At 35.7% G+C, this 16,439-nt stretch overlaps 2 protein-coding genes across 3 annotated transcripts in view; both read left to right on the top strand.

The window, feature by feature from the left end:
* Window positions 1-2,257: 2,257 nt before the first annotated feature.
* pdia7 (protein disulfide isomerase family A, member 7) lies at window positions 2,258-14,053 on the top strand. 2 transcript variants are annotated; one of them, XM_073924830.1, is made up of 13 exons: window positions 2,258-2,500; window positions 4,016-4,094; window positions 4,236-4,353; window positions 7,068-7,175; window positions 7,323-8,223; window positions 8,310-9,569; window positions 9,993-10,118; window positions 10,203-10,385; window positions 10,475-10,583; window positions 10,655-10,783; window positions 12,186-12,265; window positions 12,374-12,431; window positions 12,519-14,053. In XM_073924830.1, the coding sequence occupies exons 6-13, from the start codon at window positions 9,370-9,372 to the stop codon at window positions 12,606-12,608; spliced, it is 975 nt and encodes a 324-aa protein (XP_073780931.1). In that variant the 5' UTR covers window positions 2,258-2,500; window positions 4,016-4,094; window positions 4,236-4,353; window positions 7,068-7,175; window positions 7,323-8,223; window positions 8,310-9,369; the 3' UTR covers window positions 12,609-14,053.
* A 1,273-nt stretch (window positions 14,054-15,326) lies between these two features.
* The window catches only part of cct3 (chaperonin containing TCP1, subunit 3 (gamma)), a 12,926-nt gene continuing 11,813 nt past the window's right edge, over window positions 15,327-16,439 (top strand). Inside the window, 5 exon segments of the mRNA NM_173250.1 lie at window positions 15,327-15,394; window positions 15,959-16,020; window positions 16,139-16,189; window positions 16,271-16,333; window positions 16,427-16,439. The exon segment at window positions 16,427-16,439 is cut by the window's right edge and continues 84 nt beyond it. Of these exon segments, the coding sequence (NP_775357.1) occupies window positions 15,367-15,394; window positions 15,959-16,020; window positions 16,139-16,189; window positions 16,271-16,333; window positions 16,427-16,439 (217 nt within the window). The 5' untranslated portion in view covers window positions 15,327-15,366.

Genomic DNA, 16,439 nt, shown 5'->3' with positions numbered 1-16,439 from the left:
ATTCCGCTGTGGCGACCCCAGATTATTAAAGAAAATGAATGACTGTTTGATTTACTTAGTGTGCTCAAACACAGAGAATTTTTTACATAAAATCAATACATATCTTATTAACGCAAAAGACAGAAGAATATTTAAATGTCAAAAATACCAGCAAAAATTAAGAAGTTAAATATATACATCTAGATGATTAATGTGCAAAATGTGCATTGCTGACTTTTTTACTGAACAAATAAGAATCTTTAATATTTATAAAATAGTTTTGACAGAAACTGAAATAATAATTTACTGTAAATTTACTGTAATAAAGTCTTTCCCAGAGATGGGTTGCGGCTGGAAGGGCATCCGCTGCGTAAAAACTTGCTGGATAAGTTGGCGGTTCACTCCGCTATGGTGACCCCGGATTAATAAAGGGACTAAGCCGACAAGAAAATGAATGAATGAATGAATGAATGAATGAATGAATGTAATAAAGTCTGGAAAGTTAAATGAATGAATATGGTTTAAATATGGGGGAGTAAAATGGAAAAATCAGGATCTGGAACATCAAAGCAGCCCTCTTTCAAAATTACCATTCAGAATGTCTGTTCAAAAATAGCTGGCCAAAAAAGGGCTAACGACTATGATTGGTAAGCCATTGCACTGAAGGGTCCGTGAGAATAGTTTACTGCTGGCTTTAATGATAAGTGATGATCCAGGACGTATTTCCCCATCATGCATTGTATTAACAGATAAGAACTCAATCATTTAGGAAATAATAGAGAATGAAGGAAAACAGAGTATCCGTTTCACTCAGACACTCAGCAAAAGATAGGCTGAGTCAGTTCTGGCACAAGCTTATCATCTGAAGCAGGAACTTTACTTGCACATGGTAGGCCTTAAAATTCCCAGGTGATCTTTTTCTAACTTATTCTAAGAAAACCTTTAAATAGAGACATGATTCTGCTTGTTATGTTGATTGCCTTTATAAAATAAATTTATGTATCCAAAATATATTTTTAAAAATATATTTCATACAATCGTTATTACTCTGGGTGATTGTACTCTAGATAATTTATGCATTGTATTAACATTATCAGGGCAACACAGTGGCGCATTAGGTAGTGCTGTTGCCTCACAGCAAAAAGGTCACTGGTTCCAGCCTCGGCTGGGTCAGTTGGCATTTCTGTGTGGAGTTTGCATGCTCTCCCTGTGTTTGCATGGGTTTCCTCCGGGTGCTCCGGTTTCCCCCACAGTCCAAAAACATGCAGAGCAGAAGAATTGGGTAGGCTAAATTGTCCGTAGTGTATGAGTGTGTGAGGAGGTTTCCCAGAGATGGGTTGCAGCTGGAAGGGCATCCGCTGCGTAAAAACGGGCTAGATAAGTTGGCGGTTCATTCTGCTGTGGTGACCCCAAATTAAAAAAAGGACTAAGCCGAAAAGAATATTAATGAATCAACATTATTTTTTAAACAAACTTTACAAGCAGATGCAGATAATGTAGACTTTTTCCCTTCAATAAAATACCACTGGATACCACTGTCGCCTCACGTCACTGGTTCAACTCGAGCCTCGGCTGGGTCAGCTGGCATTTCTGTGTGGAGTTTGCATGTTCTCCTCGTGTTCACGTGGGTTTCCTCTGGGTGCTCCGGTTTCCCCCACTATTCCAAAGACATGTACTATAGGTGAATTGGGTAAGCTAAATTGTCTGTAGTGTATGTGTGTAAATTGGAGTGTATGGGTGTTTCCCGGTGATGGGTTCCAGCTGGAAGGGCATCCACTGCTTAAAACAAGTGTGGGTTTGTTCCGCTGTGGCGACCCCTGATTAATAAAGGTTGTAAGCCAAAAAGAAAATGAATGAATGAATGAATTAATTAATGAATGAATGAAAAAATACTCTGAACTCTCCCATTCAGTAATTGAGAGCTTATCTAAGGGCTCTCAGGCTTCATTGAAACCCCTCCGTTGTCCGGTAGAAGAAACAGACAAATGTAATGATTGCTGAGCCTAGAGAACACAATATGCTGACCCCTAGTGCTAAAATAAATCACTACACATAACGTTGCTTCCCTTCGCGACTAATGCTCCTTAAATATTTTATTGACAATTTAAATCAACTAACCATATTTGTAAAAAGTACCCTGGACAAAAATAATAAATGCAACGTACTCCAGCACCAAGCGTCGTGCTGATATGGATAATGTGACAAGCAAACCTCCTTTGTTCCTCCATTTATCAAACGCGTTCTGCCAGAAGAACGGTGCTTTTGTGGACCTTAAGGGGATCCATATGACTCGACTGAGTGAGCCGCAGCACCTCTCGCTGGAGTGTTAACTTTGGCGTACACTTGTCTCTTCATAGCATTCGCTTGCTTTAGTCAAAATGCGTTTACCTTGTTTTATGATCTGTGCTGTGCTGACTGTGTGGCTCGTGGAGGGCAGCGATGTGCTGGAGCTCGGAGATTCTGACTTTGACCGGAGCGCAGGCATGCATGACACTCTGCTAGTGGAGTTCTTCGCACCTTGGTTTGTCCAAGATCTAGTCATAATTGTATAAAATTAGAATTTCGTGTGCAGCCAGGTTGGAGTCTAGTTATTATTCACAATTTGAAAAATTAGCAGAGATTAAACTTGTTTTTTGTTGTTGTTGTTGTACAGCATAACTAGCATGACTATGGTTGTGTTGATGTATTTAGTGAACAAGATGTAAAGATGTTTTATTTATCTATTCATCCACACATTTTCCTTAATATTATATTTCAAGAAAATTATTCTTTGCTAATTCTAAATAGGGAAATCATAATAGCAGCCTTAGACTTGTACAACATTGTTAACAGTCAATTAAATAGTGCTAATGTTGTTGAAGCTATAACGTTGTTTGCATACTATTTCTGACAGAATATTCATAGTAGCATTTTAACAATATAGGGACCATGTCACAAGTTATCACTGAATGAATGTGTGATTATAAAACCAACTTTACCTCAATCAAGAATCATAGGTTCTGCGTATCAGAAAAGGTTTTGAATAGTCTCAGTTGTCTTTACACAAATTAAGATTTAGTGTCAGAGAACAAACTCTTAAATTTTATTTTATATCTAAAATAAATCTTGCATTTGCACTTTTAAAATTGCATATTTTTGTCTTCTGATTTTACACTGAAAAAAAAACATGATATAAACAAATAAGGCTCGCTTAGTTTTAAGGTTATGTTTTTCCTGAACCCATTGGCAGATATTTGATACACACACACACACACACACACACACACACACACACACACACACACACACACAAGGTTTATGTTATTCAACATTTTGGGTAATTGCGTCCTGATGGAAGTATCTTTAAAATATTTGTATTGCGAAGACAACATTGCTGTGAACATCAAGACCTTCCATCTATTGTGCAGCATGAAAGTAATATTATTTTAGCTTCAGAGAAGCTCTTTTTTTTGTTTTCAAAATTAACTAGAAGGTAGTTGAGATTGATACAAAGTTTTGAATCTTTGAGACACTGCTAATACTTGTTTCTGTTAATACCAGAGGTGCCCAAACTCGGTCCTGCAGGTCCGGTGTCCTGCATATTTTAGTTCAACTACAATTGAACACACCTGAACCAGCTAATCAATCTCTTTCTTGGTATACAAAAACTCTCAGGCAGGTGTGTTGAAGGAAGTTGGAGCTAAACTATGCAGGACACCGGCCCTCCAGGACTGAGTTTGGACACCCCTGAGTTAGACATATACATCTAAGTATGCATGTCAGTATACTGACATGTTGTTTTTCCTTCACTTTATTCCTTAAATTGTCTTCTTCACGTTGTCCTAGAAAATTACTGCAAAGTTTAAAATCTACTTAAAACTAGAATGAACACTGTAAACTAGCATGCACATTCTCTAATAATAAAAAATTATTATACTGATACAATAGGGCTTTTTGAAAGATCTGTTTGAGCCTGAAGCCTTTTAACTGAATTGCGCAATGAAATAGTACAGTGCATTAATGTATCATTTACATCCCTCATCTGATGTTACCACAGGTGTGGTCATTGTCAACGACTCGCTCCAGAATATGAAGCTGCTGCCACTAAGTTGAAAGGGACGCTGGCTCTGGCAAAGGTGAGAAATGATGACGAACCCGTCAGTTTCCTGACTCAAATCTTCGGCCTGTTTTATACTGCTTGGCTGACTCATTCCACCAGATTATGTTTTTGCATATGTCTGCATAATGAATCCCTCACTTTCATGTTGTTTGATCAGGTTGACTGCACTGTGAACTCAGAGACCTGTGAGCGCTTTGGAGTGAATGGATATCCCACCCTTAAAATCTTCCGAAATGGAGAGGAATCTGGAGCTTATGATGGTCCAAGAACAGCAGGTTATTACTTGTGATTTTTGTATACAGTATTGTTTTATTACAATATACAGTTGAAGTCAAAATGATTAGCCCCCCTGTTTGAAATTATAAAAAATCAATTTTTTTAACCTAGTAAATTTGACAACTGATTTATAATAACTAATTTCTTTTGTTTTTACCTTGGTGACAGTGCATTTTTCTGGTTATTTTGCAGGATAATTGTATACAGCCTAATGTGCTATTTAAAGAGTCAGTTAGGTTAATTAGGAAATACCCTTAATAACAGTTGTTTGTTCTGTAGCCAAATGGAAAAATTATGATAATTTCTTAACGGGGCAAATAATATTGATCTTACATTATTTCATGCATTTTATTTCAGGCAAACTCATCTATTAATACTCCACAAGAAAATCTATAACAGGAAGTACTATACTTTACAAAATTTACTTGCTCTTTTAAACAGCACTTTGGAAATTAAATTTGAAAGCACATTTTTTGTGATTCACTCATTACTCATTTCATAAAATCGTTATTCCAGTCTACAGTGTCACATGATCTTTCAGTAATTACTGATACTGATATGGTGTTTAATAATCAGTTTTTATCCTTAATCTTTAATCCGTGTTGTTTTGTATTTGTAACTCTGAAAATGTAACTATTTAATTATTAGAAAAATAAAAATAATTTATTTGAAATGGGCATCATACATTTAGAATTATAAATGTATTTACTGTCACTTTTAATACATTTAATGCATCCTTGCAAAATAGGTCAAATAAAATAATAACACTGATCACCAGACTTTTATTTTGAGGTTGATTGTAACAATAGAGACTTTTCATTTGATTTGATTTTATTTTATTTTTAAAAATATCTTCAATCTATTGATAGTAGTTCACATTTTTGGAATGTTTGCATCACATAATCTAGAAACTACTAGTCTACTTTTAGTTACTGGAATAGTTTCTGTGGGGACTAAAATAGCCCCCACTTTAAAGTAGGGTCCCAGTGCAGTAGTGTTAAGTAAATTCATGCTATGTATAATACCGGCACACACCATTTTTAAAATGCAGTGTAAACAAACATTTATACATGTACTCTACAATTTAACTAGCCAACCAGTGATAAATGGACCAATTTTGAGGTCCAGGCACATTTCCATTCTCATTTCTCATGATGCTCGCATTGTTGAATATCATGCTTGAATGTTGTTGTTGCTGTCTGACAGCTTAAGCCACATCAAAGTTTCTACGCAGCTTGATATTGCAGCCAGGAAAATGGCCTTGGGTCAACTCTGCCTCAGATGTCAAGCCATCCTCTGATTGGTTTAAATATACAGGATTTCTGGGAGTCGAGTGTGCAGCAATCTTAACCAGCCTCCCTGGAAACAAGTCTAGCCAGATAAAAAAAAAGCTGTGACGTTTATATTCATGACAATGCTCTTTAATTAATGTATATTTCATGCAGGAATCTTAATATTCTGTACTACATTTCTCGGTGTTTTAGTAAACATGTCATATGAGACACTCATGAATCAGTGGTTTTACTGCCTGCACAATAACAGTTAACTTTTATTTATTATCTATCTATTTTTTAATTTTTTTATTACTTCAAAACCATTTACTTTTATAGAGCAAAGAAACACTTTCCATCATCTCCATCAGCGTGATCTTTATTTAGAAATGCCAAAAATCTTGGAAACAAAGTCTTCACGCGTCCTACTGATTTCCTATACCTTTTGTAGACAAATCTTTTAAAATATTGATGCGTCATTGTTATGAACTTTTAAAGACAAGTTTTAAAGACTTGAGTGAATGATATCTTGATTCTTGAATGAATGCATTGTATCGTGCCAGGCTATTATTCTGAGGACATTTTCACACACTTGATGCAGCACAAAAAAACCCATGTTTTTTTGGCTAACCTGTCAGTCAAATAGCATCGTGGGCAATCCTTGACCATTCAAATGGGCCAGTTTCCAGACCTTTATCTGTCAGTATATACCACCTAACAAAAGTCTTGTCCTTTATCCCTGTTATATCCCATTATATTAAAACCACAAGAGAGGGCAAATTCTTCAGCAGGATAGTGCTCCGTCTCATATGTTAGTCTCCACATAAAGTTCCTAAAAGCAAAGAAGGTCAAGGTGCACCAGGATTGGCCAGCCCAGTCACCAGTCTGAACATTATTGAGCATGTCCGGGGTAAAATGGAGGAGGCATTCAAGATAAATCCAATGAATTTGGATAAATTCTGGGAGTCCCAAGAGCGCTAAAGATGACTTCATTAATAATTATTTGAGTCATGGCAGAGATGTATGGATGCAGTCCTCCAAGATCATGGGAGTCATACACAATATTCATTCTTTTTCCACTCCACTATGACTTTATATACTATACTGCACATAATTTCTGTTAAGTGACAAGACATTTGTCTAAGTCAGACTTTATTTTCCTTATTAAATAATTAAAAATCAAGGCATGATCATATTTTACTTTTGTAAAATAATCTAGAGGCCTTTGCCTTTCACAAAAGCCTAGTGATCAACTAGTCAAGTTATTATATGTTCTTCCTAAATCTTGGATAAGCGACAAGACTTGTCAGGCAGTGTACATTTGGTTGAAATATAGTTTTTAGGGACTGTTCTTGTGGCAAGTTTCCCTGTGCAAAAACCTCTTATTTTGACTTCTGTTAAATATTTATTCCAATACATATTCGTATCTCAATCTGAAACAGATGGCATTGTGAGCTACATGAAGAAGCAAGCGGGTCCAAGTTCTGTGGCTCTGCTCAAAGAGGCAGATTTGGATGGTTTTGTCGACAACTATGAGGCCAGTGTGGTGGGTGAGTAGAGTTTGTCAAAACTGTTGAAAACGTCTCAAGCTGGAATGAAATTTGACTTCTGCATTCATCTTAGTCTCTTTTTGTTTTGAAAGACACTGAAGATCTCCTCTTTCTTCTCTTGGCCTTTTGTCTCTTTGTAAATCTCAGGCTTCTTCTCTGGGGAAGACAGTGCACAACTTGCAGAGTTTCTGAAGGCCTCTAGTGCCCTGAGGGACAGCTATCGATTCGCTCACTCCACTGATGTGGGAGCAGGCCTGAAATATGGGGTGGATGGAGAGTATGTATGATATGGAAACAACCATTTGTGCAACTGAGGATGAGAATTTTGTGCCTGTTGTGCTCTATGGATCCTTTTCACAAGACTTATGACACATTTAATGGTCATCAGCATCTTATATCCTTGACGTTTTTAAATACTTTGATTTAAAAAAAATAACAACAACAACAACATATGAACATTTACATCCTACATCATTACAATAACCGGCCACTTTATTAGACTATTAGGTTATTACATCTGTCCAACTGCTTGTTAACGCAAAATTTTAATCAGCCAATCACAAGGCAGCAGCTCAATGCATGTAGGCATGTAGACATGGTCAAGACGATCTGCTGCAGTTCAAAAAAAGCATCAGAATGGGGAAGAAAGATGATTTAAGTGACTGAATGTGGCATGGATGTTGGTGCCAGACGGGCTGGTCTGAGTATTTCAGAAACTGCTGATCTACTGGGATTTTCACGTACAACCATCTCTAGTGTTTACAGAGAACGGTCTGAATAAAAGAAAATATCCAGTGAGTGGCAGTTCTGTGGCTGCAAATGCCTTGTTGATGCCAAAGATCAGAGGAGAATGGCCAGACTGGTTCCAGCTAATAGAAAGGCAACAGTAACTCAAAGAACCACTCGTTACAATCTAGGTATGCAGAGGAGCATCTTTGAAAGCACAACATGTCAAACTTTGAGGCGGATGGGCTACAGTAGCAGAGGACCACACCGGGTGCCAATCCTGTCAATTAAGAACAGGAAACCTAGGCTACAATTCACACAGGCTCACTAAAATTGGACAATAAAGGAGTGGAAAAACGTTTCCTGGTCTGATGAGTCTCTATTTCTTTTGCGATATTTGGATGGTAGGGTCAGAATTTGGTGTCAACATTAAAGTTTGGATCCATTCTGCCTTGTATCAATGGTTCAGGCTGGTGGTGTAATGGTGTGGGGAATATTTTCTTGGGACACTTTGGGCCCATTAATACTATCGTATCAATGCCACAGCCTACCTGAGTATTGTTGCTGACCATGTCCATCCCTTTATTACCACAGTGTACACATCTGATGGCTATTTCCAGCAGGATAACGTTCCATGTCTTAAAGCACCAATCATCTCAGACTGGTTTCTTTAACATGACAATGAGTTCACTGTACTCAAATGGCCTCCACAGTCACCAGATCTCAATTCAATAGAGCAGCTTTGGGATGTGATGGAATGGGAGATTCACATCATGGATGTGCAAGCGACAAATGCGCCGCAAATGTGTGATGCTTTCATGTCAACATGGACCAAAATCTCTGAGGAATATTTCCAGTACCTTGTTGAATCTATGCCACAAAGGATTAAGGTGGTTCTGAAGGCAAAAGTGGGTCTAACGCAGCGCTAGTAAGGTGTACCTAATAAAGTGGCTGGTAAGAGTATATGTATTTTATCATCTTTGCACATCATATTACAAAAAATGAATTACTGCTTGTGCAAGATGTTTCTAACGCAGCATCTATGAGGCAGGAAGTTAATATCTCTTCTGACTGTCGTTATCTGTCTCACAATATTTTAGTTTATTTATTTTATTTATTTTTTTTACTTTTTTCTGAAAGTCTTGATAACACCTTGTGAAGTTTTTCTTTTATTATTTTAGCCAGTAGAATTTGTGAAAAAAATATTTGTTATACTCTCCTATTCACTGCACTCTGAGTTTCGCCAACTATGATGACTTCTGCTACCGAGAAATCTGGAAATGTGAAAAGGGTCTATTGAAAATTTGGGATGTGAAGAAATGAACACTAATTTAAGCAAAAAAATAAAAAATAAAAAATTAAAATTTGATTTGTCCTCACGTTCTTAGAGAATTTGAGAGTTTTCAGATTGTGTGCTTTTTACAAGTGGAGTCTGTGTATGTTTAAAATAACTACTCAAAGATGATCTATGATGGAAATTTTCCAAACTTTTATTTGCATACTGCTTGTTGCTGTAATATTTGTATGTTTCTCATTGTGTCTTTTGCATTCCAGGTGTGTTCTGCTGTTTCGCCCTCCTCGCTTGAGCAGTAAATTTGAGGACAATGTGGTGAAATACACTGAACATCTTTCCGTTTCATCGCTCCATAAATTCGTCAAAGACAACATGTAAGATTCTTCTATGCTTTTTCATTCTGTAGGTCATTGATTAGATTGTAAACAAAATATTCAAGCAAAAGAAACGTTAACTGAAAAAACTAATGTTTATGTGTGTTTTATTTTAGCTTGTTTTCTTTTAGTTTAAATTGATGTACTAGTGTTATTCAAATTAAAATGAAATCAATACGAATATAGGCTAATTTGAATAGAAAAACAAATGTAAAAGAAAAAACGTTTCTGACAAACTTGAATTTTTTTTAACTAATTCAAATGGTTATTAAAATTGCATTTCTTAATTATACTAAAATAACGTGATCATATACAAATTGAAAATAGATATTTTTATAACTTTATATAACTTTTTTTTTTTTGTGATTTGTTCTCCCATATATTATTATTCTTGATTTTATACTCTTCTTGATATGCTTTTAGACTTGGTCTCTGTCCACATATGACCATGGAAAACCGGGACACAGTAAGAGAAAGTGACCTGCTTACAGCATTTTTCAATGTAGATTACTTACGGAATCCCAAAGGCACAAACTACTGGAGGAATAGGTGAGAAACCCACCCAGCTCTTGTTAAATCTCTATGTTTTCCTCTGTTTTAATTTTTCAACAATTCTTCATTCATCTCTCTTAGAATAATGAAAGTGGCTACACAGTTCCAGGATCGGGGTCTGACATTTGCGGTGGCAGATCGACAGGAGTTTCAAGATGAGCTTGAGGAGGAGTTTGGTGTGAGTTCATCTGAAGGTGGAGACGTTCCTCTCGTCACCATCAGGACCAGAGCGGGACAGAAATACTCCATGCAGGAGGAATTCACGTAAGTTTTCTAACTCCGCCTCACCATATATTGCCTGTTTGTTTGCAGCCATTAGTAAATCGGGTGTTTTTCTGTGTTCGGTTCTGAAGGCGAGATGGCAAGTCCTTGGAGAAGTTTTTGGAGGATTACTTTGCTAAAAGATTGAAGCGATATGTGAAGTCTGAGCCTATTCCGGAGTCCAACGATGGCCCTGTCAAGGTACGTAGACTCACAGATTTGTTTTAGGCTGAAAATATTTCCTGGTGTAAATCACGTATGGGCCTCTGCAGGTCTTGGTTGCTGACACATTTGATGCAATTGTGAATGATCCAGAGAAGGATGTTTTGGTTGAGTTTTACGCTCCCTGGTGCGGCCATTGCAAGAATTTGGAGCCCAAATACAAGGAGCTTGGAGAAAAGGTTTGTTAATATTTAAATATGATATAAATGTTATATAGTATCTATTTTATACATTGTTTTGTTGTCCATAAAGTTTTTGGAACCTATTTTTTTTAATCTTTTGATGACAAATGTGAATTTTCAGTAATTTAGTCACACATTCCTTCAAACAACATTATTATAGGTTTTTTTGGTTATCAAGTTTTTTTAAAATGTTATATACACAACTCAAAAAAAATAAAGGGAACACTTAAAATGTGAACACTGTGAAATCAAACTGCCCACTTACCAAGCAGTACTGATTGACAATCAATTCCACATGCTGTTGTTCAAATGTAATAGACAACAGGTGGAAATAATCGGCACTTAGCAAGACTCTCCTAATAAAGAAGTGGTTCTGCTGGTGGTGACCACAGACCACTTCTAAGTTCTTATGCATTCTGGCTGACGTTTTGGTCAATTTTGAATCTTGCAAGACAAAGGGATGGATGCTATGGAGTGGCCCGCCCATTCTCTAGAACCTAATCCAATTGAGCACATCTGGAACTTCATGTCTCGCTCCGTCCACCAATGCCACGATGCACCACATACTGTCTAGGAGTTGTTGGATGCTGTAGTCCATGTCTGGGAGGTGATGCCACAGGAAACCATCTACCACCTCATCAGGAACATGCCCAGGCTTTGTAAGGAGATCATACAGGCATGTGGAGGCCACACACACTACTGAGCCTCATTTTAACTTATTTTAAGGACATTACATCAAAGTTGGATGAGCCTGTATTGTGTATTTTCACTTTTCAATTTTGAGTGTGACTCCAAATTGACCTCCTAATACATTTGATTTCCATTTGATTTTTTTCATTCCAGCACATTAAACTATGTAAAGAACAAGGTATTTAATAAGAATATTTCATTTATTCAGATCTAGGATGTGTTATTTTAGTGTTCCCTTTATTTTTATGTGCAGTATATAGATATACAGTCAGAATTATTAGCCACCCTTTGACATTTCTTTTTCTTCTTTGAAATATTTACAGAGAAAGGAAATTTTCACAGTATGTCTAATAATATTTTCTCTTCTGGAGAAAGTCTGATTTGTTTTATTTCAGCTAGAATAAAGCAGTTTTTAGTTTTTTTAACAGCCATTTTAAGGTCAAAATTATTAGCCCCTTCATAAACCTAATATTCTTTTCAAACATTAAAAACTATTCAATGAAACTGTTTTGAATAATAGCAAAAATGATCAAGTGTGTTTTTAGGGAAATTTTTATGCAAAATATTCTCCCACTAGACACATTTTTTATCATCTTCCTCCTGAATCATAGATTTGGGTTCAATTTGATTTTAAATTTCCAGTTAAATAATCATTTAGATGAAATATGTTCTGCATTATTGTTTCTTAATTTTTGCCTCTGTGTCTTAGCTCTCTGGCAACCCAAACATTGTCATTGCTAAAATGGACGCCACAGCTAATGATGTGCCTCCAAATTATGATGTCCAAGGGTAACATTGTTTTTTTTTTTTTTTCTCTGATCTATTAATACTTCACTACAACAGATTTTTCAGTGACATTCGGCTAACTAACTGTCTGATACATTACTTGTCCTACAGATTTCCAACAATTTATTTTGTGCCTTCTGGACAAAAGGATCAGCCACGTCGATATGAGGTAAATATCAACCTGCGTGTGCACACAATTTAAATGAGAAATGGCTAGTGTTACTTACACATTTGCGCAATGCTGCTTGTCCCACAGGGCGGTCGCGAGGTTAATGACTTCATCACCTATCTGAAGAAAGAAGCGACAAATCCACTCATCTTAGACGATTCAAGAGATGAACTGTAAACAAATGTAAAGATGCTGAGGGAGATGGGAGGAGACATGCACAAACCACTGATCTTCAGTCAAATGCGGCACTCATACCTTTTCAAAACATCATCTGGGATCATCAAAAACATGAACACATGCATCACTTAGTAGTCAATACACTACTGGACACGTAAGGAATGTAGTTTTACAAGCCTGTTACTTTACAATCTGCAGCCTAGTGGCCACAGCATTCTTTTATTCTCTGTACTTAACTACAAAATCCACTGTGTATGCAAAATATGCTATTTTCCTGTCTCTTTATTGAAAGAGACTGTTTAAAGGTCACTTATCACATTCAAATCACTAGCATTCTTAAAGGCATAGTTCACCATTAACATTTTATCTTCATTTACTCATTTTTGTTAAACAGATATTTTGAAAAATGTTGGAAACTGGTAATTTTTTACTTCCATAGTAGGTAAACCAAATACGTTGATGGTTACCAGTTTCCAACATTTTTGCCATCAAAATAATTTTTGTTTTCAACAAAAAAAAAAGAAAAAAAGAAACTCAAACAGGGTTGTGACAAGTGAACGTTAAGTAAATAATGTCAAATTTTTCAATTTAGGATGAACTATCCCTTTAAAAGTATCATAGACTTAATTCTTTATTTTACTGTAAGTAAAAGAAACACAATTTTGAAAATAATTGCATTTTACCACTCCCATAGAGTAAACAGTCGAGTTTTTACCATTTCTGAATTCGTTTAGTTGATCTCTGCGTCTGGATAAAGCACGCTTAGCTTAGCATAGATCAATTAATCTTTTTTTTTTTTTGCATTAAAAAAGATATTTACTACAGCAAAACTACAGAAGAGTGAAGTTTTAAATTGGATAGTTTGGTCATTTTTAAGTAAGATGCTACTGGTCTAATCTGATTCCATGATCTATCCTAAGCTAAGCTAAAACTGATCCTCCATGACTCAAGATTAGCTGGATGGATTTGAAAATGTTAAAACTCAACTGTTTACCTCTAGGGGACTTGTAACTTCAAAAACATTGAGTGTTCTTCTAAGAAGATTGTACCTCATTGGCGACAGCTGGTTTAATTCACAAAATGTTGCTGTGTTCGTATGTTAGTCACATCTGTTTTACATCTCTTAGGCCTATTGATATTTTACGCTTTGACTGTATCGACATTGTTAGAGATTCTGTGAGTTGTTTGAAGACTGCGCTAACAGTCTGTGAAGAGTCGGGGTGACTGTTCTACCTCCTCATGTCTGTCATGTCAAATCAATTAACTGTAAGGGCTTGTCTTTGGTTCGCATCCTCCATCCATACATGTGAGGGCATAAGCCGTTCATAACTTCTGGCAGGCTAGTAATCATTTTAGAAGTTTGACACTTATTTCATGTGTTTGTGTTATCAAAGAGGGGAGTGTTTTTGTTTGCAGACTCAATAAATAAATCGACAGACAACTTATTTTGTGTTTTGTCATCTATAAAGTGAACAAATTTTTAATTTGTATAATTTGTAAATCCATAAAGCTAAAATAGACTTATGATAAGGAATGTAATTGTATAGCAGTAACACGTAATATATCGCAATATTCAGATTCACAGTGCACTAGTTTTTACAAATGGAAATTAACATTTTTAAAAATGCTTTAGTGAATGTTGGAATAAAAAAAATCCAATATCAAAGCTCTTTTGCAAAAATTAGATTTTTAGTTTGTTCATGTAATTGATTGCTTAAAATCTGTGTAAAAATTTTAAAGCATACAGGGAAATAAATATTTTTAGTTTTACATTTCTTGTGCAAGACACAATTTAACTATGTAAACTGAAATACAGTATAAATATATGCAAACATTTTGCTAAGTAAATTAGTTTTGTTTACTTTAATTAGATTATTTAATATTTAAAAAGTGTAAAAAAAAAGAGTTTATTTTTAGTGAATAGATTACCTCCTATGGTAAACAGTTTCACTTATTTGCAGCTATTAACACACAATTTTATATTAATTACAATAGAAAAGTAAATTAAACTAAAACTAATTATTTTTTAAGAAAAATTCAAGTGTTGTATTGGTGTAAACATATTTTTATTTTTTTGTTTTTAATCATAAATGATTGTTAAAAATATTATTTCGTTTTAGATTTATAAAGATCCTAAATTGTATGATATATTTCATAAATTCATTCACCTTCTAATGAATTACTACAAAACTTACAAAATAAAAGTAAAATTTTTTTTATCTAAGTTCACGTCATTTTAAAATGACCTAATATGGTAATAAAACTGATAACTATTTGTTTAACGGGGCAGTATTTAAAAAAAAAAACGCTAACAAATTATATGTTAAAAAGCAAGACGCAGTTACACATTTTGATATATAACGTTATATTAAATTAGAAGAAAATTAATAAATGGAAATGTTAAAATAATAAATGTTTTTAGAAATGTAGATTTTAATTTGTTTAGATCTTAAAATGTTTATTTATTTGTGTGTATCAACTATGTTAAACATTTAAAATACGTTTTTTAATCAATAAAGTGTACTTCTTTACCTATGGAAGCCCGTTCTTTCGAGAACTTTTCAGTTCTGCTTCACTCTAGACCTGGCCCCAAGCATTACCTTGCTCTCTTTGATTGGTGGACATAGATGTCTGTCAAAGGCATCTCGTTTGCTAATTGGTCCACTCTGTTGCTCAGTTCTCAACCACGCCTCGTGCATCCTCTCCTCTTGCCGTTGTGCGCGTTGTCCGGTACCGGTGATCTAACCACGCCGCAAATATGATGGGCCGACCGGTTCTCGTGCTTAGTGAGTGCTTATTTTAATACTCTATCTTTAAATCTATTACTGGAGCTATCGCATGAGCCGCCGCTGGTCTCTGTAGCAGTCAAAATAAGAATTTTATTCATGCAGCTTTGCTTGAATGCTAAGCTAACTAGTGTGGCACGGGGGCCTCGCGTGTCTGACAAGCTCATGTCAGTGTTCAGATTAGTCATTGTGTTAGCCTCTTAGCTAACATTTACTGGTATAACTGTTTAAGACTTTGCATCTCAAGTTGCAGAGTCAAAAATAAATCTAGCGATTTTTAGTTTCTAGTCATTTGCTGGCATTGTAGTTTCTATATAACGGACGCTTTAAAAGAATGAATTAGTTAGCATCAGGCTAACAGCAGTGCGTAGAGGGTGGGCTTACTAAAGCTGCACCCTTTTCGTGTTAAGGAACAGATTTGTTGTATTGTTTTTCAGTTGTCTTGGCTTGGTGTTAGGTTTTAAGGCAGTGAATGTTATTTGAATTTTTTTAGTGAATGAAGAGTTTAGAGTTCATCATATGAAGAAGCAGATTTAATGCCCATTGGCTCTGTTTTTGGTACAGGTCAGAACATCAAGAGAGAATCTGGACGGAAGGTCCAGATTGGAAACATCTCTGCGGCTAAGGTGAGTCTATGTTTAGTTTATTGTATATATATGTATTTTTTTGTTATTGCAACGTTGCCTACATGTCACATAAATCATATCACCAACCTGACTTGCAGTCTTCTGTTCCCTTTTTTAGACCATAGCAGACATCATCAGGACATGCCTAGGACCAAGGGCTATGATGAAGGTGCGCTTAAGATGTTCACGTTATCATTTTCCCAAGTGAATCTTTGTTATAGAAAGAGATAAAAATATGTTTTGTCTGCAGATGCTGCTGGATCCCATGGGTGGTATCGTCATGACCAATGATGGCAATGCCATTTTGAGAGAGGTGATTTGAACCCTGCTACATTATCTGTGAGTTGTTAAATGAAATCTGTATCTTGATTTTAATTAATGTTAAATTGTTTCATGTGGACTTTAGATCCAGGTCCAGC

The sequence above is a fragment of the Danio rerio genome, chromosome 16 (assembly GCF_049306965.1).
Source record: "Danio rerio strain Tuebingen ecotype United States chromosome 16, GRCz12tu, whole genome shotgun sequence".
Classification (NCBI taxonomy): Eukaryota; Metazoa; Chordata; class Actinopteri; order Cypriniformes; family Danionidae; genus Danio; species Danio rerio.
This window is presented reverse-complemented; position numbering and strand designations above follow the sequence as displayed.

Coding starts and splice junctions, on each gene's coding strand:
- pdia7 (XM_073924830.1), top strand. CDS start 9,370: ATGATGGAAATTTTCCAAACTTTTATTTGCATACTGCTTGTTGCTGTA. Junction 10,784..12,185: donor ACAAGGAGCTTGGAGAAAAG/GTTTGTTAATAT, acceptor TCTGTGTCTTAG/CTCTCTGGCAACCCAAACAT. Junction 12,266..12,373: donor CCAAATTATGATGTCCAAGG/GTAACATTGTTT, acceptor CTTGTCCTACAG/ATTTCCAACAATTTATTTTG.